Here is a 20,980-nt window from a genome sequence, read left to right on the forward strand (position 1 = left end):
TTTAATAAATTTAAAAATTATAAAAATAATAATAATTAAAAACTAAAAATATTGAAAAAAAAAAAAAAAACCTAAGGGGTGGCTGGAGCCACCCCCTTGGCCGATCTGGGGTGGACAAACCACCCCAGTCGGCTTTTGGGGTGGTCCGGCCACCCCCAAAGACCCAAAAACCAAAACAAAACAAAAAAAATTAGGGGTTTGGGGGGTGGCCAGACCACCCCCAAAGGCAAGCCACCCCCAGATTGGCCGTATGGGGTGGTTGAAACCACCCCCAAAATCCAAACCCTTATTTGTTTTTTTTTTTTTTGCCTTTTGGGGGTGGTTTCGACCACCCCATACGGCCGATCTGGGGGTGGCTAAGGCCTTTGGGGGTGGTTCGGCCACCCCCCAAACCCCTAATTTTTTATTTTTTATTTTTTATTTTTTATTTTTTATTTTTTTGGTTTTTGGGCCTTTAGGGTTGGCCGGACCACCCCCAAAGCCGGTTGGGGTGGCCAGCCACCCCTTAGGTTTTATTTTATTTTATTTTATTTTAATATTTTTAGTTTTTAATTTTTATTATTTTTAAAATTTTTAAATTTATTAAAAGTTTTGCAAATTTTTTTAAGTGGAAAACGGTACCGTTTTCCACTACAGCACCTATGCGGTAGTTAAAAAAACTACCGCATGGAAGCCGGATCCTACTAAACAGGGCATAAAACGTGTTTTTCTAATATTCTTACTTAATTGAAAAAATTATTGTTTTGCCTTTCAAACTTTGAGTCATTTTGTAATTAGTTTCACGAATTATTAACTGTTAAATTTTGGCCTCCAACGTTTTAAAAAAGCTCATTTTGTCGAAATATGCCTATACTATCCCTGTCACGTGTCATTTTTTAATTAAAAAAGAAAAAAAAAAAAAGATGGGTGTTTGGGGGTGGCTGCTAGGTTTAGTTTTTTTTTTTTTTTTAAAATTAAATTTTATTACTTTTTAATTAAAAATGACACGTGCCATAAGTATTATAGACATATTTTGACAAAATGGGCCTTTTTGAAACGTTTTGGTTGTTTGGAAGGACTAAAGTCCAAGCGTTATTATCATTTTAACTATTTATTATTACTATTCCATTTAAATAATTTTTTTTTTTTTTTTTTTTTTTTTTTTTTTTTTTTTCAGATTTCTTTATTCTTTTTCTATTTAATCTTTTTATACAACAAGCTACCATACACCTTCATCTTGAGATTAAATCATTGCTAAGAAATTCACAGAAATTTTCATTTGCTTTTCAACAAAATTCAAGAAAGAAAGAAAGAAAAGATAAATGAAAGACCCATAAAGTTTATGTCATGGACAAAGAAACCATCATATTCATGAAATAAGGACATCATCGTGTGAGAGAAATGGGAGAAAAAAAGAAAAAAGTGTGTTGATCATGTGAGAGAGAAAGGATAAACAAAATTAGTGAGAGAATTGGTGAGTGAATATTACTCATCAAAATTGGTGAGTATTTTCACTCACCAAAACTTTTGGTTAAAGTGGTGAGGCTGTTGTGAATAATTTTTTAGTGTTTTCATCAAATTGGCTCACCAAAATAGTTAAAAAGCTGTTTTAGTGAGGCTACTAGAAATGCTCTAAACTCTAATCTTCCCTGCTTAATTAGTCAACTCCTTCTAAAGTCTACACTTCCTTCTTCCTCAAACACACAGTCGTCGACGTCTGAGAGTCTCTCTCCCTCAAGCGTTCATCTCCGTTCTCGATCTCTATCCTACATGGTTTGGGAAACTACCGGCGAAGCTGTTAAGGGGGGTACGTATTAGAGTGATGGCAGGAGAAACAAATACAAAGGGATTAAGGAGAAAGATTTAATTGGAAGAGTTTTTGGATACAGTTACAGCAGTTGGATGGACGGGTTCAATATTGGTGAAACACGGTTACAAGTGATCATATATATATATATATATATATATATATATATATATTGTTGATCTGCTTCTGCACATCAGATGGAAACTTGGATAAATGGGTGACACAGAGGAGGAAGTTGAAGTTGATGAGAATGTTGAAAGTTGTGAAGCAAAAGGGATAGTCATATGTGTCATGTGATGGAAGCATTCTACCTAGCTACTACAATTGGGGTCAATCCCATGATTACCATTCATATGTCTCCATGCATTCAAATAAAGTCATTCTTAAATTTATGTCTGTTAAATTACAATTAAAAAAAGCCATATTAATCGAGACTTCATTTTTTCTAACTGTTCGAACGTGAAGTGGAATAGACTTTAGTAACGGTTGAAATGGGCGGAGTATAATGGGCTTTGGACTTTTGTGTAGTCTTCTTATTCTCTAATAATTTTGTCACAATACGCTCCCGTAAACCCAATAGTAAATCATGTATGTTGAGGTAATATAAAACACTAAGGTTACGTTTGATATACAGAATAATTATTCTATTAAAAAAATGAATAATTTTTATTGAAAATATAAGAATGTAAAATAAAATAGTATTGGAATATCCATTTTCATAGCCCATGAGATAATGGCTATTTCAAATTCTAAATCATTATCATATACTCTAATACCAATGTGCGTTATTCTATACCACTGTAGTATCTGAATGAAATCAGCTCATCAGGCTGACTTCAATGCCAACTGGAGTAGTTTTTTTTTTTTTTTTAATTATTATTATTATTTTAACTCCCTACATATTTCATACCCAAAAAAGAAAAGAAAAACTATTGAGCAGGTGCCATTGCCGTAATTAACGAAAAAAAAAATAGTTTAATACGACGGGTGCGCTTCTTGTACAAGATGCGGCAATATTTCGGCACTATTTCGCATTACTTGACTTTAGAGTGTTCTCCTCCCCCACAATCTACAGCCAATAATCAAAATCAAATCGATCTCAAGACTAATACTTATACACTAAACAATAACAAAATATTTTAAAGCAAACAAAAGCTCAAAAAAAAAATAAAAAATACAAACAAACGGTTTGAGGGATCTGTCTGGACTCTGGATGCCAAGAAACTGAGAAACAAAAAAAAAAAAAAGTATTACTAGATTTGGGTCTTAAAATTATTTATTTTCTCGTGCTTTCTCAGCAACCAAACGAATAAAAATGAAGAGTAGAGATACACCTCCTCAATCGTAGGTGATCATCAAGTTGTAATAGTCCTTAAGTGTTACGTTAAGAGGTAGATGAGAGAAGCGTTTACAGAAGAGAACATAAATGATTATATACATTTGCCATAACTTTCACGTTATATAGTGATATACATGTCGGCTAGGGTGCATGACACAAAAAGTTGGGCTTGTCTAGGTTTGGATGATACGCCCTAAAAGGGCTTTGAGTTTTTTTTTTTTTTTTTTAATTATTCTTTTTTTTTTTCCTAAGACGAGAATTAGACTCGTTTGGTAAAGAGTTTTGTTGTGAATTTTTTTATTTAAAGGTGATACAATATTTGAATTTTGTGAGAGAAAAGCGAAGAAAGTTGTTTAGTTATAAGAAAAAAATAAAAAAGAAAAAAAAAATATGTTGCCAAACACATCATATACGCATCATAAGAATTTACACACTAATCACAAGGGATGAGCGCACCAAGATGTCGGGATTTGGATTTGGAGTGTTGCACTAGGACATTTTTTTTTTTTTTTTTTTTGAACATTTCATTTTAAATAAATGGGCCAAATCATGACACCAATACAAAAGCAACTAAAAAACAAAGAAATGGTGGCTTTGGCGACTGTTGGGGTAACCGAATCATCCCTTTCGGTGGTTCAACCAACCCTAATGACCATCCTTTTGGGCCAATGAGATAGTTCGGCCACCCCAACCACTCGTTGAAGGTGGCCTAACCACTCCAACAGTCCCTCAACCCAAATTTTTTAACTTTTTAAAGAAAAAAAATTTTTAATCCAACCGCATGGCTGTTTCCCCATGAAGCATAGCCGATAACTTTCCAAACAAAGAGCATTTAGACTGAAAATACGGAGAAATTAGAGAATAGAGTCAATAGACAACGTTCCATCATCCATACATTCTGCCGCCACCCCCTAGTCCCCTATCCCTCTTCTATTTCGTTCTTATAGATCTAGAAAGGAGAAAAACAGCAAAAGAAACAACAAAGAGAAGAAAACATGGAACAGCAATATTCGAACCCTCCACCTCCCGCCCTTGAAAATTGAATGACATTTCTATTGATCTTCTGATATTGGGAAAAAAGGGTTTAACCGTTTGATGTAGAAGACATTTGAAAACCCTTATTATTATTACTATAGTAGCAAATTGGGAACAACAATTATTCGCTTTGGATTGAAACTTGGCCATGAATGTAGTAGTATTCAAAGGTTGTCCGACATTGAAAGTGGAAACCACCTGCTAAAAATTAATTGGCCAGACAATTAAGAGCTCCCTTCCCTCTTTTCCCCATCTATCCCCTGATTTCCTTCTTTTTGCGGTGCTTCTTTTTATTATCATTTTGAAAAACTTGGATAAATATACTAAACATGCAAGAAGGTTTTGGCTAAATTTGTCCCCATCTCAGCATTCAAAAATTTCAGGTAAATCACTGGATGAGATAGATTAAAAAGTAGACAATATTTCCAGACAACATTACTTCAATCCGCACAGTGCAGGATCAGATAGATTAAAAAATAGACTTTATTATTAAGAGGGAAACTAATTTCTAATACTATATCCTAACACCATAGCATGGCAACTCCCTAACACATATGGTAAAACAATCACACTCACCAGCAAGAATCAGAAGTAAGAAACACTTCTCGCTCAATAGAAAGAAACCAGAAAACCACCCGGTAGAATGTGCACGCTCAGTCAGCTCTTGACTGACCAGCTCGGGAAGAGAGGATGATGCCAACAATGAGGCCATAGAGGGCCAGTGCTTCAGCAAAAATTAGAATAAGAATCATCCCAACAAAAAGCTTCGGCTGTTGTGCATTTGCTCTGCAAAAGATTCAGTGAAACATTAAGAGAAAACGGCCGAACACCAGGCCTTTTTGATCAAACAGAATACACATAAACTACAAGCATATTCAATATGACATCTTAACACCATCAATACTAGCAGCCGATTACTTCCCAGCCAAATAAAACCGAAAGCATATTCAACAAAACTGACTTTGTCATGACATCCAAACACAAAACACTCCAACCCAAAATAGCTCAGTTAACCGAAGAACATATGTGTATATATATAATTTTTTTTTTTTGAAGTTTTAGGAGGCCAGCTACAACACTTTTGCCATTCAGCTATATGTTATGCCTTAAAACTAGAAAGATCTTACCACCACCCATATCCACATTTTTGCACAAATAAAAAATCAGAATTAAAGAAATCACAGAAATGCAAGTGTTGAAACATGTTCACAAAATTATAGGCTTTCATTCTATACACTAAATCTAGAAATCATAACACTTTTAATATGGTGAAGCATACAAAAGAATATACATGAGTCTTATAAAAGAGGAAAACTTTTTGGTAGTAGAATAGAAGGCAAGGGCGAGTTGGCGACAACAAGTTCTTAGAGTGATAGCAACTAGCAAGGGTTAACATATAAACAGATTTCCTAGTTCTATGCTTCTATAGTAAGTATAAAAGAGTCGCTTTTCTCTTTCTACCTAGGTGCTTTCCTTGTATACTCCTAATGTACTAAGGGGTGCCTTTTTTTTTTTAATAAGATTGGTTTCTTACTTATATATATATATATATATAGTAAGTATACAAGAGATTTTTAAGCTGAAAGACAGTCTGACATAACCATCACACAAAAGAAAAAAATAAATAAATAAAAAAATCACTTTTCACTTTGTCATTAAGAATTAACTCACTAGCTCCAACATGTGTTTGACATAAAAACATCTCTATCGAGCAAACATTCTAGAATAAGAAACGAAATGCTCGTATTAAAATTTCCTATGAAATCCTCAAAAAATTTACGTTACAAACCCAAACCAATCACTAAATCAATCGAGGAGCAAGTACCCCATAATCCTAACCATTATATTTAATTAAACATTTCATATTTTGCCATCTTCGCATTCACTGCCTTTAAGGGTTCTTAATTTTTCCTAAATTCATTGTATCTGAGGGGGCAAAATCTGAACCATGAAGTTCCTTAGATTGATCCTTCAAGCAAGGCCACAGATAACATACGGATATACAAAAACTTATATCTTGAGAGGGGAGAGAGACATACCTGACACCAGCGTCACCGACGATGCCAATGGCCATACCGGCGGAGAGGCCAGCAAGGCCACAAGCGAGACCAGAGGAGAGGTGGGCGTAGCCATCAAAGAGGTAATACGACTTGGCCTTAGGGTTGATCCCGGTGCTGATGATCACGGCGATGATGAGACCATATATACCCAACACTCCTGCCATGACAACCGGCACAATCGACTTCATCACCAGCTCCGGCCTCATCACGCCCATCGACGCCACTCCCACCCCGCTCTTGGCCGTCCCGTACGCAGCCCCCATACCTGAACCCCAAAAAAAAAACGCAACCCGAGTTCAAAACCCCTAGATCCATTACCGAAACTCAATTATGTATTTATCTACGTAAGAATTTGATTACAGGAGAAGACGAGAGCGGCGGCAGCTCCGAGGAAGCCGAAGAAAGGGGCTGTTTCATCGCCGCTGAACGATGAAGACATTTTTTCTTCGCGAAATTGACTTTTCAGAGAAAAACGATCCGATCTGAGAAGAGAATTTCCTTTCTTCTGTAAGCGGAGGGTTTGCTTGTTGATGCTTCTGGATCTCACACGTTCCTCAGCGGGCCAATGCGTTCTGATCTCAGATGCTCTCTCAGTCTTACGACGAAAGGGTGGTTTGTAATTACAGAAACACCCTCGTCTGCATCGAACTTTTTCAGCTATTATACTTGACATTGGCCCATCTGAAGAGATCTGGGAGAGAAATCTTTTGGGCTTTTGCTTTTTTGTTTTTCTAGTGTTATAATGTCATAGAGGCCCAATAAAAGTTGAGCAACATATGAACTGTGCTGATTGGACAGAAATTTCCTACAAATCAATTTATAAAAAATTTATTATAATCCACATATAAGATTGATATATGTCCTTTAAACATGTAAAAATCACATATCTTTTTATTAATGTTATTAAAAAAACATATGAGAAGTACATGTGTTTCTACATGCTGATCCTCTTAAAAATATTCAAATCTCAATAATATCATTACCATCATGTACACCCGGTTACCGTTAGATGCTACAAAATTTAATCAAGATCATAAAATAATTAATTTTCATTTCAAGTGAAATGGAGAAAATCTTACTCCTATCATTATATTACTACAACTTTTATTACAACTAATTTACAAATTTTGAGATGACAGTTCATGTGTCACACTGTTACGCCAGCGACAATTAAATTTGATTTGGTGGCCGACATACTAAGTACTATAAACTTACAAACAAATGTAACAGTTCACGTGACATCACCACATCAGTTACAATCAAATTTAATTATTTAGTGGCTGATATGTTAAGCATCACGTGGACTATTGGGTCAATTTTTAAAGAACATGTATCCCTAGCAACATTCACTTGTGTTTGCTTGTCCATCCTAATAATTTGATGCTGGTGTTTATTAAGCCGCTTGGGTTAGAATGGTAAATTGGTTAGGAAGAGACCATAAGGCCAACTTGTGGGAGTGCAAAGGTTGCACATGGCATGATCATTACCTTGGTTCACTAATATATTTCATGCAGACAATCTCTGCAGTTAGTAAATACAGAAACCAGCGCATGTGGATGATCAGCCATCCAAATAGCATTGCTGGCAATGCCATCAGCTGGTGGGAATGGTAATGGTATGTATTAATCTATTTTGTTTTCCATTTGTGAGATTAGAGTGGAAAAAGTATTAAGGACATAAAGGCAAAGAACATGATCACCCACCAATAGCACTACTAGTACTGATAGCAATAAGACAAACAGGGTGGTAATGATGATGGCATGGAGGACCCCATTCTGTCCACAACACGTGTGATGAGAAATATGACATTCTTGGTATCATACAAAATTCAACACATTGAACAGAATGGCTAAGTTTCAAATGCCAAGAAAAAAGCACAGGAATTCATGTGGCATGCTATAAAGAACTAGATGATATGATCCATTTCACATATTGGATCCCGAAACCTGCTTCGGTAGGTGGGCCTTATAGAGACTCTCTCATATTTGCTACCTAAATTGCTAACAATCCGGGTTGCAAAATTGTTGAAGATCTCTATCCCTATTTTACCGAGAGATCTGCCATTAATTTATGATACATGGATGAGAATAAAAATTAACTGAAAAGTCGGATATTATGTTTATCCTCACCAATCAGAAGTTGAAATGCAAGCAAAAAAGTACATCAAATTTCCTGCAAAAAAATGTTGAATTCAACCTGGGAGAACCATAGAGCTGAACCTAACCCATAACTTTTTTTGTAATCCTTCCTAGAGAATTTTTATACACTTCAATGTTAATTGAGAAGAACATCCAATACATAATTAGCATTTAATAGGACTATGATAACAAGAATAAAGGTATGCCAACAATAAAATGTACAAATAAACCTCAAATGCCAAGGGTCCAACTATAATTAATTAGGTTGGGGAGAAGCAGCCTAAGTATTTGTCAGTGAAGATAGGAATTGCATCAAGAACCAAAACTTACAGGTGCGAACAAGTAAAAAGGCAACACAGGGCATACCTCTCCTGCACAAGACAGCCACAATATTTTTCCCAACCTAGCAACAAGCAAACAAATCAGTAAGCGGTAAGGTAAAACAGGTCAATGGCTGAAAAAGAGGAAATGGTTAGGAAAGGGACATTCAAGTGACCTAATTTCAAAACGTACATACGATTTGACGAAACTCAGCATACATAGTGCAACACCAAAAAGTATCTGAAAGCTGATATTGAAGACATTATCTGCTATACATTGTCAAATTACTTTAAATGATCAAATATGAAACAGGCACCTCACCTTATTTATGTAGATTCCAACATCACAAATCAAGTTATAGATGTCTTTTATTATTCATAAAGGTTGTTAGTAACACTTGGTACCCCAGACACACACATCCATGCTCCCTCGCATGTGCACACAAAATAAAAAACCAAAATCCAAGTAAGAGGAAGTCAAGGCCCTAGTAGAGGTCCATTGATTGCAAAATGCAGTTCCTTTGCTCAAATTTTCGAGATGTTAGTAACTGATGTTCAACTTAAAAAATCAGAACAACATTGAAGTACTTCCGAAGGAATGGAAGAAAAAGGATCTGTATGCTTGTCAACACTAAAATATCCTAATCTGTACATATTGAAAAAAGAGAGGTCAAGAAAAATTGTCTCAACTAGGGGGATCCCGGAACAAAAAACAGGGCTTAACTTTTCACCCTAGGAAGTACAACCTTGACAGATGATGAACCAATTGCTGAAAGTAATCTGGTCTTATCATCCTGCCCTGATGCCTGCAATCCAGATGATCCAAGTAATGATACTTGCGCCCATTTTGAATGCAAGTAGTCACACCACACCCAAAATGGCCTGTTTATGACATACTTCATCATCAGCTCTGATCACATTGCATGAAGGCATGGGATCTTGAGCAGTTTGCATTTAGGGCAATGCCGATTATGACCAAACAGGCCACCAAGAACCATCCCGTTTCCTCCAAAGCACTATCTGGGTCATTAACAGTATCATAACATGTTGAATGAAGCACCAATAGAAGAACTACCTATGCCCCACCACCACCAACATACGCCGCGAACTCCAGCAGAAACAAGGAACCAGACTTCTCCAAATCTTGTACATAAATGCACTAAAGAATAGGTGACTAATCCTTGGACCATCATGATTTCACATCTGGCTTCATTGCCATGTGCCTCTCAATCAGTTTGTCCACAAAGGAACGGATCTGCAAGTTTAAACACAAGAGGACAGCTCAGAAGAAAAGAAGTACCAAAACATTAAAAGATACCACCAAGTCTTCATTATCTCAAAGATATAGCTCTATGGCAAGGTGATAGCAACAAGGTTACCCAGCAGTAATAAAAGAAACCTATTGCCGAAAACATACTTCCATTCATGCTACAAAGAAAATTCTATAACCAAATATGTCGTCATATAAAAATCATCCAGTAGTTATCCAAAATTAGAACTATCAAAATTTCAATGGAAAATTTAGTGTCCAAGCCAACCCCAATGAAAGTGCTCTCAGGCAGCAATGATGCATTTAATGGGAACCAGTGTAGCTAGCGTGAATGTTGTCTATTTAGCAGAAGTAGAGGAAGAAAGTTTCCCTGATGAATGGAACTAATGTTAATAAAATACAAATGGAATGCACACCTTGTTCCTGCGCTTGAAATCTAGAAACTCTGAAACAGCCATGGCTTTCTCTGCATCAGTGGCCTGCTCCATGACCTGAAAATTGAGCTAAGAAAGGTAAGATGGGGAGAAAAAAGCAGTTGCAACCTCCTGTTTAATCATGTTATATTATAATAAGTCAGCATTAAATTTTCAACATTATAAAAAGTGAAAGAAAAAGGTGAGGAAGACGAAACATTGATAACCTTAGTTGCAGTTTTCTTCATAATTGACTTATATCCTTCCTTATCAATCTTCCTTGCTTTATAAAGGGGCATGAGCAATGATGCAACATAATCCACAACAGCCTGCTTAATGTGGTCTGCCCCTCGAGGATGATTTTTTACAGACTCCTTGTTTACTGTAACTTGTGAAACAGAACTCTCATTTGCCAGTCTATCATGATTCCAGGTCGGAAGTCTCCAACTTGTGTTTGAATCCTCCTCATCCTTTAGTTGCTCAGTAGAACGAAAGAAATCAGAATCAGCTGCAGCTGCTTGAGATTGCCATCTGTCAATTGCATGATAGTCCTTTATCCCCACACTACCAGCTGCATCAACCCATGCTTTAGTATAAATACTGCTGTCCACAGCCACACTTTCCCCAGAGTGCTCTCTGAAGTTCAGATGGCTGGCATTTGAGTGGCTCCGCTGCGAGAGGTTATCCACTGAAGCTTTTGAACTGTCAAGGTTAACACAAGCAGCCGAGAAATCAACAGACCAGTTCCTGACTTTGCAGTTCCTAGAGTCTATTTCTGATATGCAATCTTGTCTTCCCAAAACACCACCAGACCACTTCCTTCTAGTATCATACTCATCCACTTGAGCATATTGCTCCCGTCTAGCAAATTTGTGAAATGACGGTATTTTAGGAAGCTGCAGCAACGTGTTACACTTGGCTTCGGATGATGCATATGCCTGCAACATAAACCAACACTCAATTCCTCCAGAAACATAGTGAACAAAACAGAAAAGAGAGGAAAAGATTCATGAAAAAAAAAGAAAAGAAAAAAGAACAGATTATGACAGACAATGTGGCTGCAGAAATGTAGTGCTATGGCACCTATACCATCCATTTCAGGGAAATACAAACATAATCGCATGCTATCCTAACTCACAATATACTTAGTTGATAATATCAACATAAGAAAGGAATGGCGTCATCTCGCTGCAGTCTTTTATGTAAGTAAAAGAAATAATGGTGTCAACAGTCAAGACTAAATGAAATGGCTGTGTAGTTAAAGTCTTACTGCTAATCAAAGGTTAACCTTTATATTTAGGTTTTCCTGCAATTTACACAAACTTGATACCAAAAATAATTCTCAAAACCTCAAGATAGTACTGAAAAGTCATACTTAATGTGCAAAAAGAAATAATGGGACACAGTTCATACCATGAACATCGCATTTCCCTGGCACACTAATAAACATTAGAAAAGAATGTAAAGGTGAGAACACGAAATAGCCGTTCAAAGGCACTGTAGCAAATCAAAAGAAACAAACCTCAGCAGCTGCAATTGCTGCAGCACGGGCTGCTTCTGCGGCAGCAAAGGCAGCCCGTTCTTCTTCAGACATAGCAGCGTTGTTGTCCACCAGCTCAGTATCCAGTGCACCTATTGAACCTTGAGACCTTGACGTAAAATCCAATTTTGAGTCATTTGCAGATTCAAGTTTGCCTGCTTTGCCATTCACTCTCTTCACATTTGCATTGGAAGGGAAATGGCTTCCGGCAGATGCAGGAACCTGCAAGCTTCCTTTATTCTCCAAAGAACCATGATGTGTGTGCAGAGGCGGCTTTCCTGATACCGGATCTTTAAGAGATTTTCGCTTCGCTGAATCTACAGCACTTCCTTGCCTTGATAACTTTAATCCACCATTGGAAGCTTTTTCCTTGCGGAAGACTTCAAGCCACACGTTAACTAGCTGACTTGCTATTGCTCGTATATCACGGCTAGTATGTACACAAACTTTTTCTTTCACAGTTTTCCCTATGCCTACATCAACATTATCAACAATTAAACAATAATGTAATAACATGAACGAAATACTTGTAGAATGAGTTCATATCAACACAAATCCATGCAAACACATTCATATGGGCGTATTTACACAAATTTTAAGAAAGAATGGCTTATAATGAATCCTAATTAAACTTTCATAACAAAAAAAATTCCATGCCAAAATTATATTCAAATTACTTCAGCATGCCCCAGTTTAACACTTCCAAGTATAGCTTGAATATTCAGATTAATAAAACTACATAATTTTTCTTCTGTAGTTTTTTTTTTTTTAGCTGAAAATGTGAAAGATTGTCTCAGAGAACTTTAACACCATTACCGGAACTTCCTTCCAGAAAAAGCCTACGAGGACAGAATCTAGATTTTTAAATCAGCATAAAACTAAACCATTGTTTTCTTTTCTTTTGTTTTTTTTAGACACAACTCAATAAAGGTATGCTTATGTGAATTCTGCATACAAAACCAGAATGACAAATCAATACCTGATGAGCGCACAGCGAGTAAATCAGTTGAAACAAGCACAAGTAGACGAACACAGTGCCGCAACAGTTGGGTCCCGTCCTTACCCATGGAGTCCTATCAAAAGTCATATAGAATATATATCATCAGAAATTTTGTTTAAATAGAATTAACATTTGATGCTGTCAACAGCCAAAGAAATATATATTACTAATGAAAATTCCACATTACCATTCATCAAAAAACAAAAGAATCTCACGCTTTTTTTTTAATGAGATTGGCTTATTACTTATCAAACAAAAAGAAAAAAAAAACAAAAGAATAATACACTAGGGAAGGCATAATACCAGTATCCATGAGTTGAGTGTAGTAAGCCCTTCTTTGGTCCCAGCAAAGGATTTCAAGGTTTCAACAGGAAGATCCAACAACTCTTTGGCCACATGCAATCGTCCTGCAGTGGTTTTTGCATTAAAGAACATCTCCTGTAGTAAAGCTTCCCTTGTCAAAATTCGGGCTCCATCCAAAGAGTTCTTGTAGAGGACATTAGAAAGCTCAACTGCATCAAGTCTCTTTGTTATGTCTCTAACTTCATCCCTCTCAAAGTCACTATGTCTATGTGCAGCCTCCATTGCCTCTACTTCTGCAGTGTAATCATTTCCAGTACTCAATATGTCAATTATGCGCACTGCTTCCCGTAGCCCACTCATCATAGCACCACCAACTGTGTCAGGATGCTCCTTGCAGGTGGCTTCACCAGCAAAAAACAAACAGTTCTCTACAGGCCTGCCCAATAAATCATAATCTTCCCCAGATGCTCCAATAGCAACATAGGAGTAAGCACCATAGCTATAAGGATCCCTGCCCCAGTCTGTCACTACTGATGCAACCGGATCGGGAACTGAAGCCTCCCCAAAAAGTTTGCGGAGAACAATTAATGCATGGTTTACATGATCAGATGAGCTCATATTTTGGCCATCTATAGCTGCCTTACCAACCACCAAAGCTATAAGAACAGGAGCCCCAGCTGTTTTTCTGACATTCCAGAACATAAAGCATTGGCCCCTCTGGTTTGTTTCCTCCGCAGTTGCTCCAAAGTAATCCACAGAATCATTCCAAAACACTTCTGGAAACTCCAAAACTACTTTATTAAGAACTCCAAAACCAAGCCGCTGGATGGAAGAATGTTTCCATTGGGGTAAAGGTGGGGAAAACTTTATGGTTTCTGTTTTCAAGCACCCAAGTGGCACTGTAATCAGGACAGCATCTCCCAAAAATTCACTGCCATTTGACGTAGATACTTTGACTCTATAACTCTGATTACCATTACTTCCAGGGTCCTTGGTGCCATATGAAACATCTGTAACCACATGGTTCAAGTGAATGGGAAGTCCTTCTCCAAGAGACTCAACAACAGTGCTGTAGCCCCCTTTAATCATACAATGAGCTCCCCCAAATCCTCCATAAACATCATCCTGGTTCCAATAGGGAAGAGATACTTGCTTAAGCGGAGCAGCACAGCCATATTCTAAATTAGCAAGATGCCAATCCATAACCCTCCTCTCCAGAGGACTCAAAATCTCCTCTTTAGAACAATTTCTATCTGGAAAACTGCTGTCAACACTACCTTTTTTGGAATCAAAGAAAGCATTTACAGAACTGTGCAGTTCAGTTTCTTCACTATTTTTTCCTGATCGTGCCAAACGACGACTCTTAAGGGCATATTCTAAGCCATCCTCAAGAGACATTCTCATCGCATGTTCCCCCTTTTGGGCAACGAGCAATACCATATCATCAAGAAGACTGTTGTATTCTGCTTCCAAGGCTTCATCCAGATCTGCAGGAACTTTTTGACCTGTAACGATATCATAAAGAGGGCAATCACTGTTTAATACAGTCAACTCAAGACCCAACTGCGCACAAACCAATGAGGAAGGATCCGGTCTTCTTTCAGTGTCCACATCAGCCTCAACACCAGTAATAATGCTAGCACCAAGATCCACTGGAACGGAGAGAGATGAGCGATCTGTAAAGACACGACCGCCTATCCTACTCCTAGCTTCAAGAAGAGTTACAGAAAAACCCTGACGTTGCAAGTGTCGTGCAGCAGTTAAACCAGCAGGACCAGCTCCTACAACAATGATTTTCTTTCTGACCTCTGAATCACATTGCAGAGAACCATTCAACCCAACACGATCATCTGAGGAAGATTGAATGGTATGTGAGTCATTCATTAGCTCAGGAATGATGACAGGGAATGTTCCACCATCCAGTGTTTCACACAATGAACCAGTACTTAGAACAGGCATATTGAACGATCTGCCAGGTAGTTTTGTGTCAATGCTACCATTTTCTTGGTAATCATCAGCTAGGCCGTCTTGACGTTCTATTGCATCAGATAATTCGAGTGCAGCAGGAGTACCAAGGCCGCTATCTTTAGTAGCTTCAAGTGTCTGATTTTCATTTTCAAGGATAACATTGCTCTTTGCCTCAATTGAAGTTTCAGAACTCTTTACCTGACCAACAATAAAAGAAACTCCATCCTCCAAATCTGCAACTGAAGCCCCTGATTTTTCCTCAATGTTTTTTCCTTTTAGAAGCTGATAATTATGCTTAGCATTAATTTCTCCTTTCTCCTTCTCAGTAGCAATTCCAACATTTATATAACCCTGTCAAAATTTTCTAAGCATTAAATATGAACATGAAACAAACCATATAGAAAGAATTATTGAATCCCTCATAAAAAAATATGAAACACAAATTGCTGAAAAGATAATAAGCAGAAGAAGAAATGGCAAAAAGACACATCAATTTTGACAAGAAACAAGAGAACAAAACATACATAAATAACACTTGATAAACTTCAAAAACAAACTTACACTCTGATCAAGAAACGCATAGATCTCCCTAATAAGTGTAGCATGTGGTGGCTCGCCCTTAAAAGGGGTATCAGAGACCCCACAGTCAGAAAGTGGTAAAATACGGCTAACATCTTTACTCCAAAGACCCAATATCTGATTCCTGCATTACACCAAGCAATCAAAAGGACGTAGACTTGTAATTAGCAAAACAACAATTATGGGTCAAAGACAATATTTATGTATAGTTCTAACAGCCGAAATAATATTCAGCATTCCTGGATCAAACAATAAGGAATTTGCAGGACCCATTATAACAATCTTTTGCTAAGCTGATATAAGATGCATAAAGAGGCTGGAATGCAAGTTTGTAGAATTTTCATAGAAAGGCAAAAGACTATTAGAAGCCACAATTTTGAACCTCCACTTAGAAAAGAAAGCAAATCTAAAACAATTTCAAATAATACAAAAAGGAGCTAATCTTTCCAGTTATGACAAATAAGTAGCAAGCTAAATTTGATAATACAAAGCCATATATGTGGACTAATGATAAATCGCAGCACAATAAGCGTAGCACACTAAGCTTCAGAAACGGAGCCACCATTGTAGATTATTTAATCAGCAAAAGAAATCTTATGATGTGATTTTATTGCAAATAGCACCCATTAGTAATGCTTTTTTTTTTTATTAGGCTCTCTAGGAATCTTCTATTTTTATAATTATTCACACCCCTCCTCTCTACCTTCTACCATGGGTGAAAGATAGAGAGGAGCAATGGGTGAAAGCCAGACGGAGCAATGCCGTGTGGAGGTAGAAGAAATAAGAAAGAGAGGAGGGGTGTGAATAATTATAAAAATAGAAGATTTTTTTTTTTTGATAAATAGAGCCTAAATAACAAAAAGCATTACTAATGGGTGCCTATTTGCAATAAAATTACATAATCACGGAAACTATGTTCTCAGTAGGTGCAGCAATTTTGTTGTGGAATAGCACCGCTCTAATCTATAGAAAAGGTTCAACAGAGGATTTTTGTAAACATTTCAAATAAAAGAGATTAAAATATAAATAATATAAAAATAAACTCGGATATCCTTTTGTAAGGGACCTCTTTATGCTCCTCCTTTTGCCCCAGTATCGAGCCACTAAACATGATCTTTTAAATAAACGTGCTCGCAAAGCCAGAATATAATAAAAGTGTGCCATCAGAAAGACTTTTTGGTTTCCAGCTACAAGTGTCCACAGTAATTTAACAAGTTTCATCTATTCCTCAATGCTATAATAAAATGCTAGGAAAGTAAATCCAGTTGAAACTTGATTACATCTAAAAGGGTTCAACTTATAAACAAGTCTTCAACCAATAAAATGGGAACAGTGTTACCTCCACGGATATTAGCATATTTCCAAGTTAGGTGGTTGGGAAACAATAGGGAAATTTCTTTTCTTTTCTTTTTTTCTTTTTCAGTGGTTACCTGAATAACATAAAATGAGTCTTATGGAATTCAAAATTAAGGGAATCTCCACTTAATCCTAAGGCACCCAAAAAAAATGACTTTTTGCCATGGTTCTAGTATACTCACACAAAAATATCAAGGGTTCGCAATAACATCTACTGAATACCATATCAACCACATACAAGGTAATGCATATATAATAGAAACTAAAAGGTGTTTTTTCCTCTTTTTCCTGTTTAGTTACTACAGATTAGTCATTAAGAATTTTAAGCAAAAACTTTAGGAATTAGATTGGATAATACAAATAACCAAATGTGTTATCAACTCTTCTAAATTGCAGAAAAATGCAATTTCTACAAGACAACATCCAAAAACAACACTGCACGCAGTGTAAAGCCAGGTTTCAGAAATAATAATTTACCTGCACTCTAAAAATTCCTGAAGCCCACCTTTGCGCTTCAAGACCTCCTTAAATTTAATCTTCTCAACTGGACCAGCTGCATGAGCTTTCAGTCCAGCTGATACTGCTGCTGCACCACCGATTTCAGCCTCTGCACCAATATTTGAAGAGGTATCATACTTTGCTCTTGTTCTAAAAGAATGGTCACTATCTACAATACCTTGACTTTCAAGAAAACCTTGCTCATGTAACAAAATCTCCCAATCGGCATCCCCCTCATAAGCCATGTCTCCATGCCTATGCTTCTTAGCCTTGCGCACAGCACGCTGGGCAGCTGATAGCTTTTTATCTTTGTTTTCAAAATCACGCACAGATATTGCATCTTCTTGGTAATCTTCATTTTCATCGCCGTAAGCCTCTTCATTGACTAAAAGATAATCATGGCCAGGAACACAAATCTCTTTCGACGCATCATCAGAAGGTTGATTTTGATGTAAAGTGGAGCTGCACATTTGCATCGAGGGAAAAGACTTATTTGGATCAAGACAAGTATCTGAAATTTTTTCCTGGTGGTTCACCTGAAAAGCAAGCCCTGATTTGTGGGCTCCAGTAGACGTGATAGCCCTAGGAGATAACTGAACCTCAGATACCATAACATGTTCCTTTTGCAGGGAATCTGAAGCAAGATCTGGCTCCTCGGTGCAAGTATTAAGAACATCACCATCACTGCAAGTTTCTCCCATCTTCATGCGGGGAGAGGAGTTATGCGAGACACATTTGGATGATAGCTCCAAAATTTTCTCAGAAACTGAATTAGAAATTTCATTGGGAGCGAATTTACATGATTTGTTCAACAATGCATCATCATAGTTAGTCACTGAAATTTCTTTTCCAACCAAAGAAGAGGAAATTTCAAGGTCTGCAATTGATACATTCGTTGTCGGAACACCCTCTGAGTGTTGTGTTAATGAATCTCTAAACCCCCTGTTGGGCTCACCCTTGCCAAACTCATACAATTCTTCCATCTTTTCTGGGCCAGATATGGAATTTGGCATTTTTTCAACATCATGCACCAAAGTGCTTGTGTTAACTGCCGAACAATGCTTTAATCTATTCTTAAATGTCCGAGTTCCCATTGCAGCCTTCTGGCTAGGAGCAGAAATATTGTCCTTGAGTTCAACACAAGTAAACTCTCCATCACAAACTTGATCCGAGCTATCATTATCCACTTTAGATCCCTCCTGAGCATTTGAACCACAGGGGTCCTCTATAGCCTCATCTTGAATTCCTTTAGAAGTAGATCTTGAAGATGGAGAAAATGGAGGTGGATCCTCTAAAATAACTTTGGAAGATCCATCATGTCCGCTTTCACAGGGTCTCATACTCTCTTCTTTAATAGAGGAATCAGAAGTAAGCCTCCTGGTTGAATCACGATTCTCTTCCATGCAGTCAGAAACTTGACAAAAGCTGTCATCTGGTCTTTTATTTTTAGATTTCAAACTATGGCGGTCCAGTTTTGAGGCGGAACCAGATCTAAGTCTCCTTGAGGTCACAGGCTTAGAAGACCCTGAAACACTTTCAGAGCATGGGCTGAACCCATCATCCTCCAAAGTATGAGCATCTCTTTTCTGCTTTAAACTTGAAGATGCCCAAGATTTCCTAATCAAACCAGATTGTGCCTTGCGAACAAATTCTGATAATGAGTCTTCCAAATGTTCATCCACAGACTGATCAGGACCTTCCACAGACCACATACCAGACTCCTGCTCCCTCAAAGAATTACACCCAGATCCCAGAGACTCTAAATCATTATCAGAAGTGAGATGGCCATCTATTGTTCTTGCTGTCGAATTTATCTTGCATATCTTCACTTTCCCTTTACACCTGTATTCTACCCCTACATCCATAGTCATATCAGAACCATCATCACCCGTTACACGAACTTTCTCCACAACCTTCGATATTGATTTTTCATCGCATTCCCTATCCTCAGCAGGCCCACTCAATGATCTATCCGAAGAATCCGCCACATTCAAAGAAGAACTGCTTCCCCTAATAATTCCATACCCACTATCTTTCTTTGGACCCTTCAACTTCTTCTTGAAACTCGCCAAGGTATCGTCCATTCCCCCCAAATCCCCGCTCTCAACCTCCAATCTCTCTTCTCTAACCTCAACCTTTTTGCCCCCATCACCACCACTCTCAGAGCCCGACTTTACCTTCTTAGGGTTTCGGGGTCTCTTCAACCTGAGCAACGACCCAATTGGCTCATCGTCGTCTGACTCAACCGGCTTCAATCTTCTCTTAGAACCAGATTTCTTCTCTTCCCCATCCATTTTCTTAGCCCTAAAATCCAACAAATCCTCTATTAAGCCCTTTATTAACCGTTAGCCTACCTTCAGTGCCCAAATCAACACGCAATAGTCTGGAATGTGAAACATCTTCCACATAAATAATTCAAAGATCATGTTTCGTATTAAACTCGTCCTTCAACTATTTAAAGCAATCTACTCATGAAAATTTGAAGCCAACCCAAAATCCCAAACACCATCACAGCCCAGAGACTCACCAACACATGGAATAACAACAATTTCTTTATCAACTCCCTGTCAAATAATGAGTTCGCACCAAATATTGTCAATAGCTTCTCTCTACTTCAATCAATCAATTCAATGGAAACGAACAAAAAAAAAAAGCCCTAGGGTTATTCAACAGAACGACTAAACCCTAAAAGGAAAAGTGATAAACAGAGAGAGAGAGAGAGAGAGAGAGAGATTAGGGATTTCAGACCTGAGCGCTTTAAAGCTCGAGCTGTGATGGCATTAATGGATTCGTCGAGGGAAGCGAGGTGCGCACGTTAGTGTCGCGTTTGAGGAGTTGTAAAGGTCGCCTCCATAAGCTGCGCCACAACGATGAGTGGAAAAAAAAAAAAAAATTTAATGTAATGGAAAATTAGAAATAGAAAATAACGACCGTATTGACAAGGGCTTTTTCGCCCGGTACGATTCGCGACTTCGCGTGATGAGAGACACAGAGAGACGAAACGTTTCGACTTGCAGAGACTACAAGTACAAAGGGCTCCAAAGGCTCTGTTTGGAATCTAATCCCTGGCCTTTACTATTATTATTATTATTATTTATTTATTTTTTTTTTGGCTTAATCCCTGGCCTTTACTATTTAGTAAGCATTGGCTGCATTTGTCACCAAATTTGTTATTAAATATGATTTTCTCTTGCTGCATAACCCTAAAGTAACTTCAACCAAAAAAGAAAGAAAACAAATTGGATATGAAGAATGATGAATCTACTATTTATGTTTCGTAACATTCTCAATGACTACATTTAATAACGAGATAAATATTCAAATTATAATAATCATGAATATAAAAATAGCCAACAATAATAAATAATCAAAACA

General features: G+C 37.4%; 2 protein-coding genes across 6 annotated transcripts; both read right to left on the reverse strand.

Annotated features, from left to right (window-relative positions):
* Positions 1–4,537: 4,537 nt before the first annotated feature.
* LOC133870426 (V-type proton ATPase 16 kDa proteolipid subunit) lies at positions 4,538–6,893 on the reverse strand. Its single transcript, XM_062307552.1, has 3 exons — positions 6,581–6,893; positions 6,200–6,485; positions 4,538–4,946 (listed from the first exon to the last, which is right to left on the reverse strand). Exons 1-3 carry the CDS (start codon positions 6,891–6,893, stop codon positions 4,814–4,816), a joined length of 732 nt encoding a protein of 243 aa, XP_062163536.1. The 3' UTR covers positions 4,538–4,813.
* Positions 6,894–6,903: 10 nt separating this feature from the next.
* Positions 6,904–20,641, reverse strand: LOC133870425 (lysine-specific histone demethylase 1 homolog 3). 5 transcript variants are annotated; one of them, XR_009900723.1, is made up of 11 exons: positions 20,354–20,641; positions 17,585–20,169; positions 15,734–15,875; positions 13,205–15,523; positions 12,881–12,974; positions 11,884–12,374; positions 10,589–11,299; positions 10,365–10,439; positions 9,425–9,933; positions 8,689–8,761; positions 6,904–7,025 (listed from the first exon to the last, which is right to left on the reverse strand). XR_009900723.1 is itself a non-coding variant. In XM_062307551.1 (10 exons), the coding sequence occupies exons 2-10, from the start codon at positions 19,897–19,899 to the stop codon at positions 9,868–9,870; spliced, it is 6,126 nt and encodes a 2,041-aa protein (XP_062163535.1). In that variant the 5' UTR covers positions 19,900–20,169; positions 20,354–20,641; the 3' UTR covers positions 9,146–9,867. The 5 variants fall into 5 exon arrangements, 3 of the variants coding, with proteins under 3 accessions (XP_062163535.1, XP_062163534.1, XP_062163533.1); XR_009900722.1 differs by having other exon boundaries at positions 6,924–7,025; positions 8,725–8,761; XM_062307551.1 differs by lacking the exons at positions 6,904–7,025; positions 8,689–8,761 and having other exon boundaries at positions 9,146–9,933; positions 17,585–17,714; positions 17,802–20,169.
* Positions 20,642–20,980: the final 339 nt, after the last annotated feature.

This window comes from Alnus glutinosa, chromosome 6, assembly GCF_958979055.1.
Source record: "Alnus glutinosa chromosome 6, dhAlnGlut1.1, whole genome shotgun sequence".
NCBI classification, from domain to species: domain Eukaryota; kingdom Viridiplantae; phylum Streptophyta; class Magnoliopsida; order Fagales; family Betulaceae; genus Alnus; species Alnus glutinosa.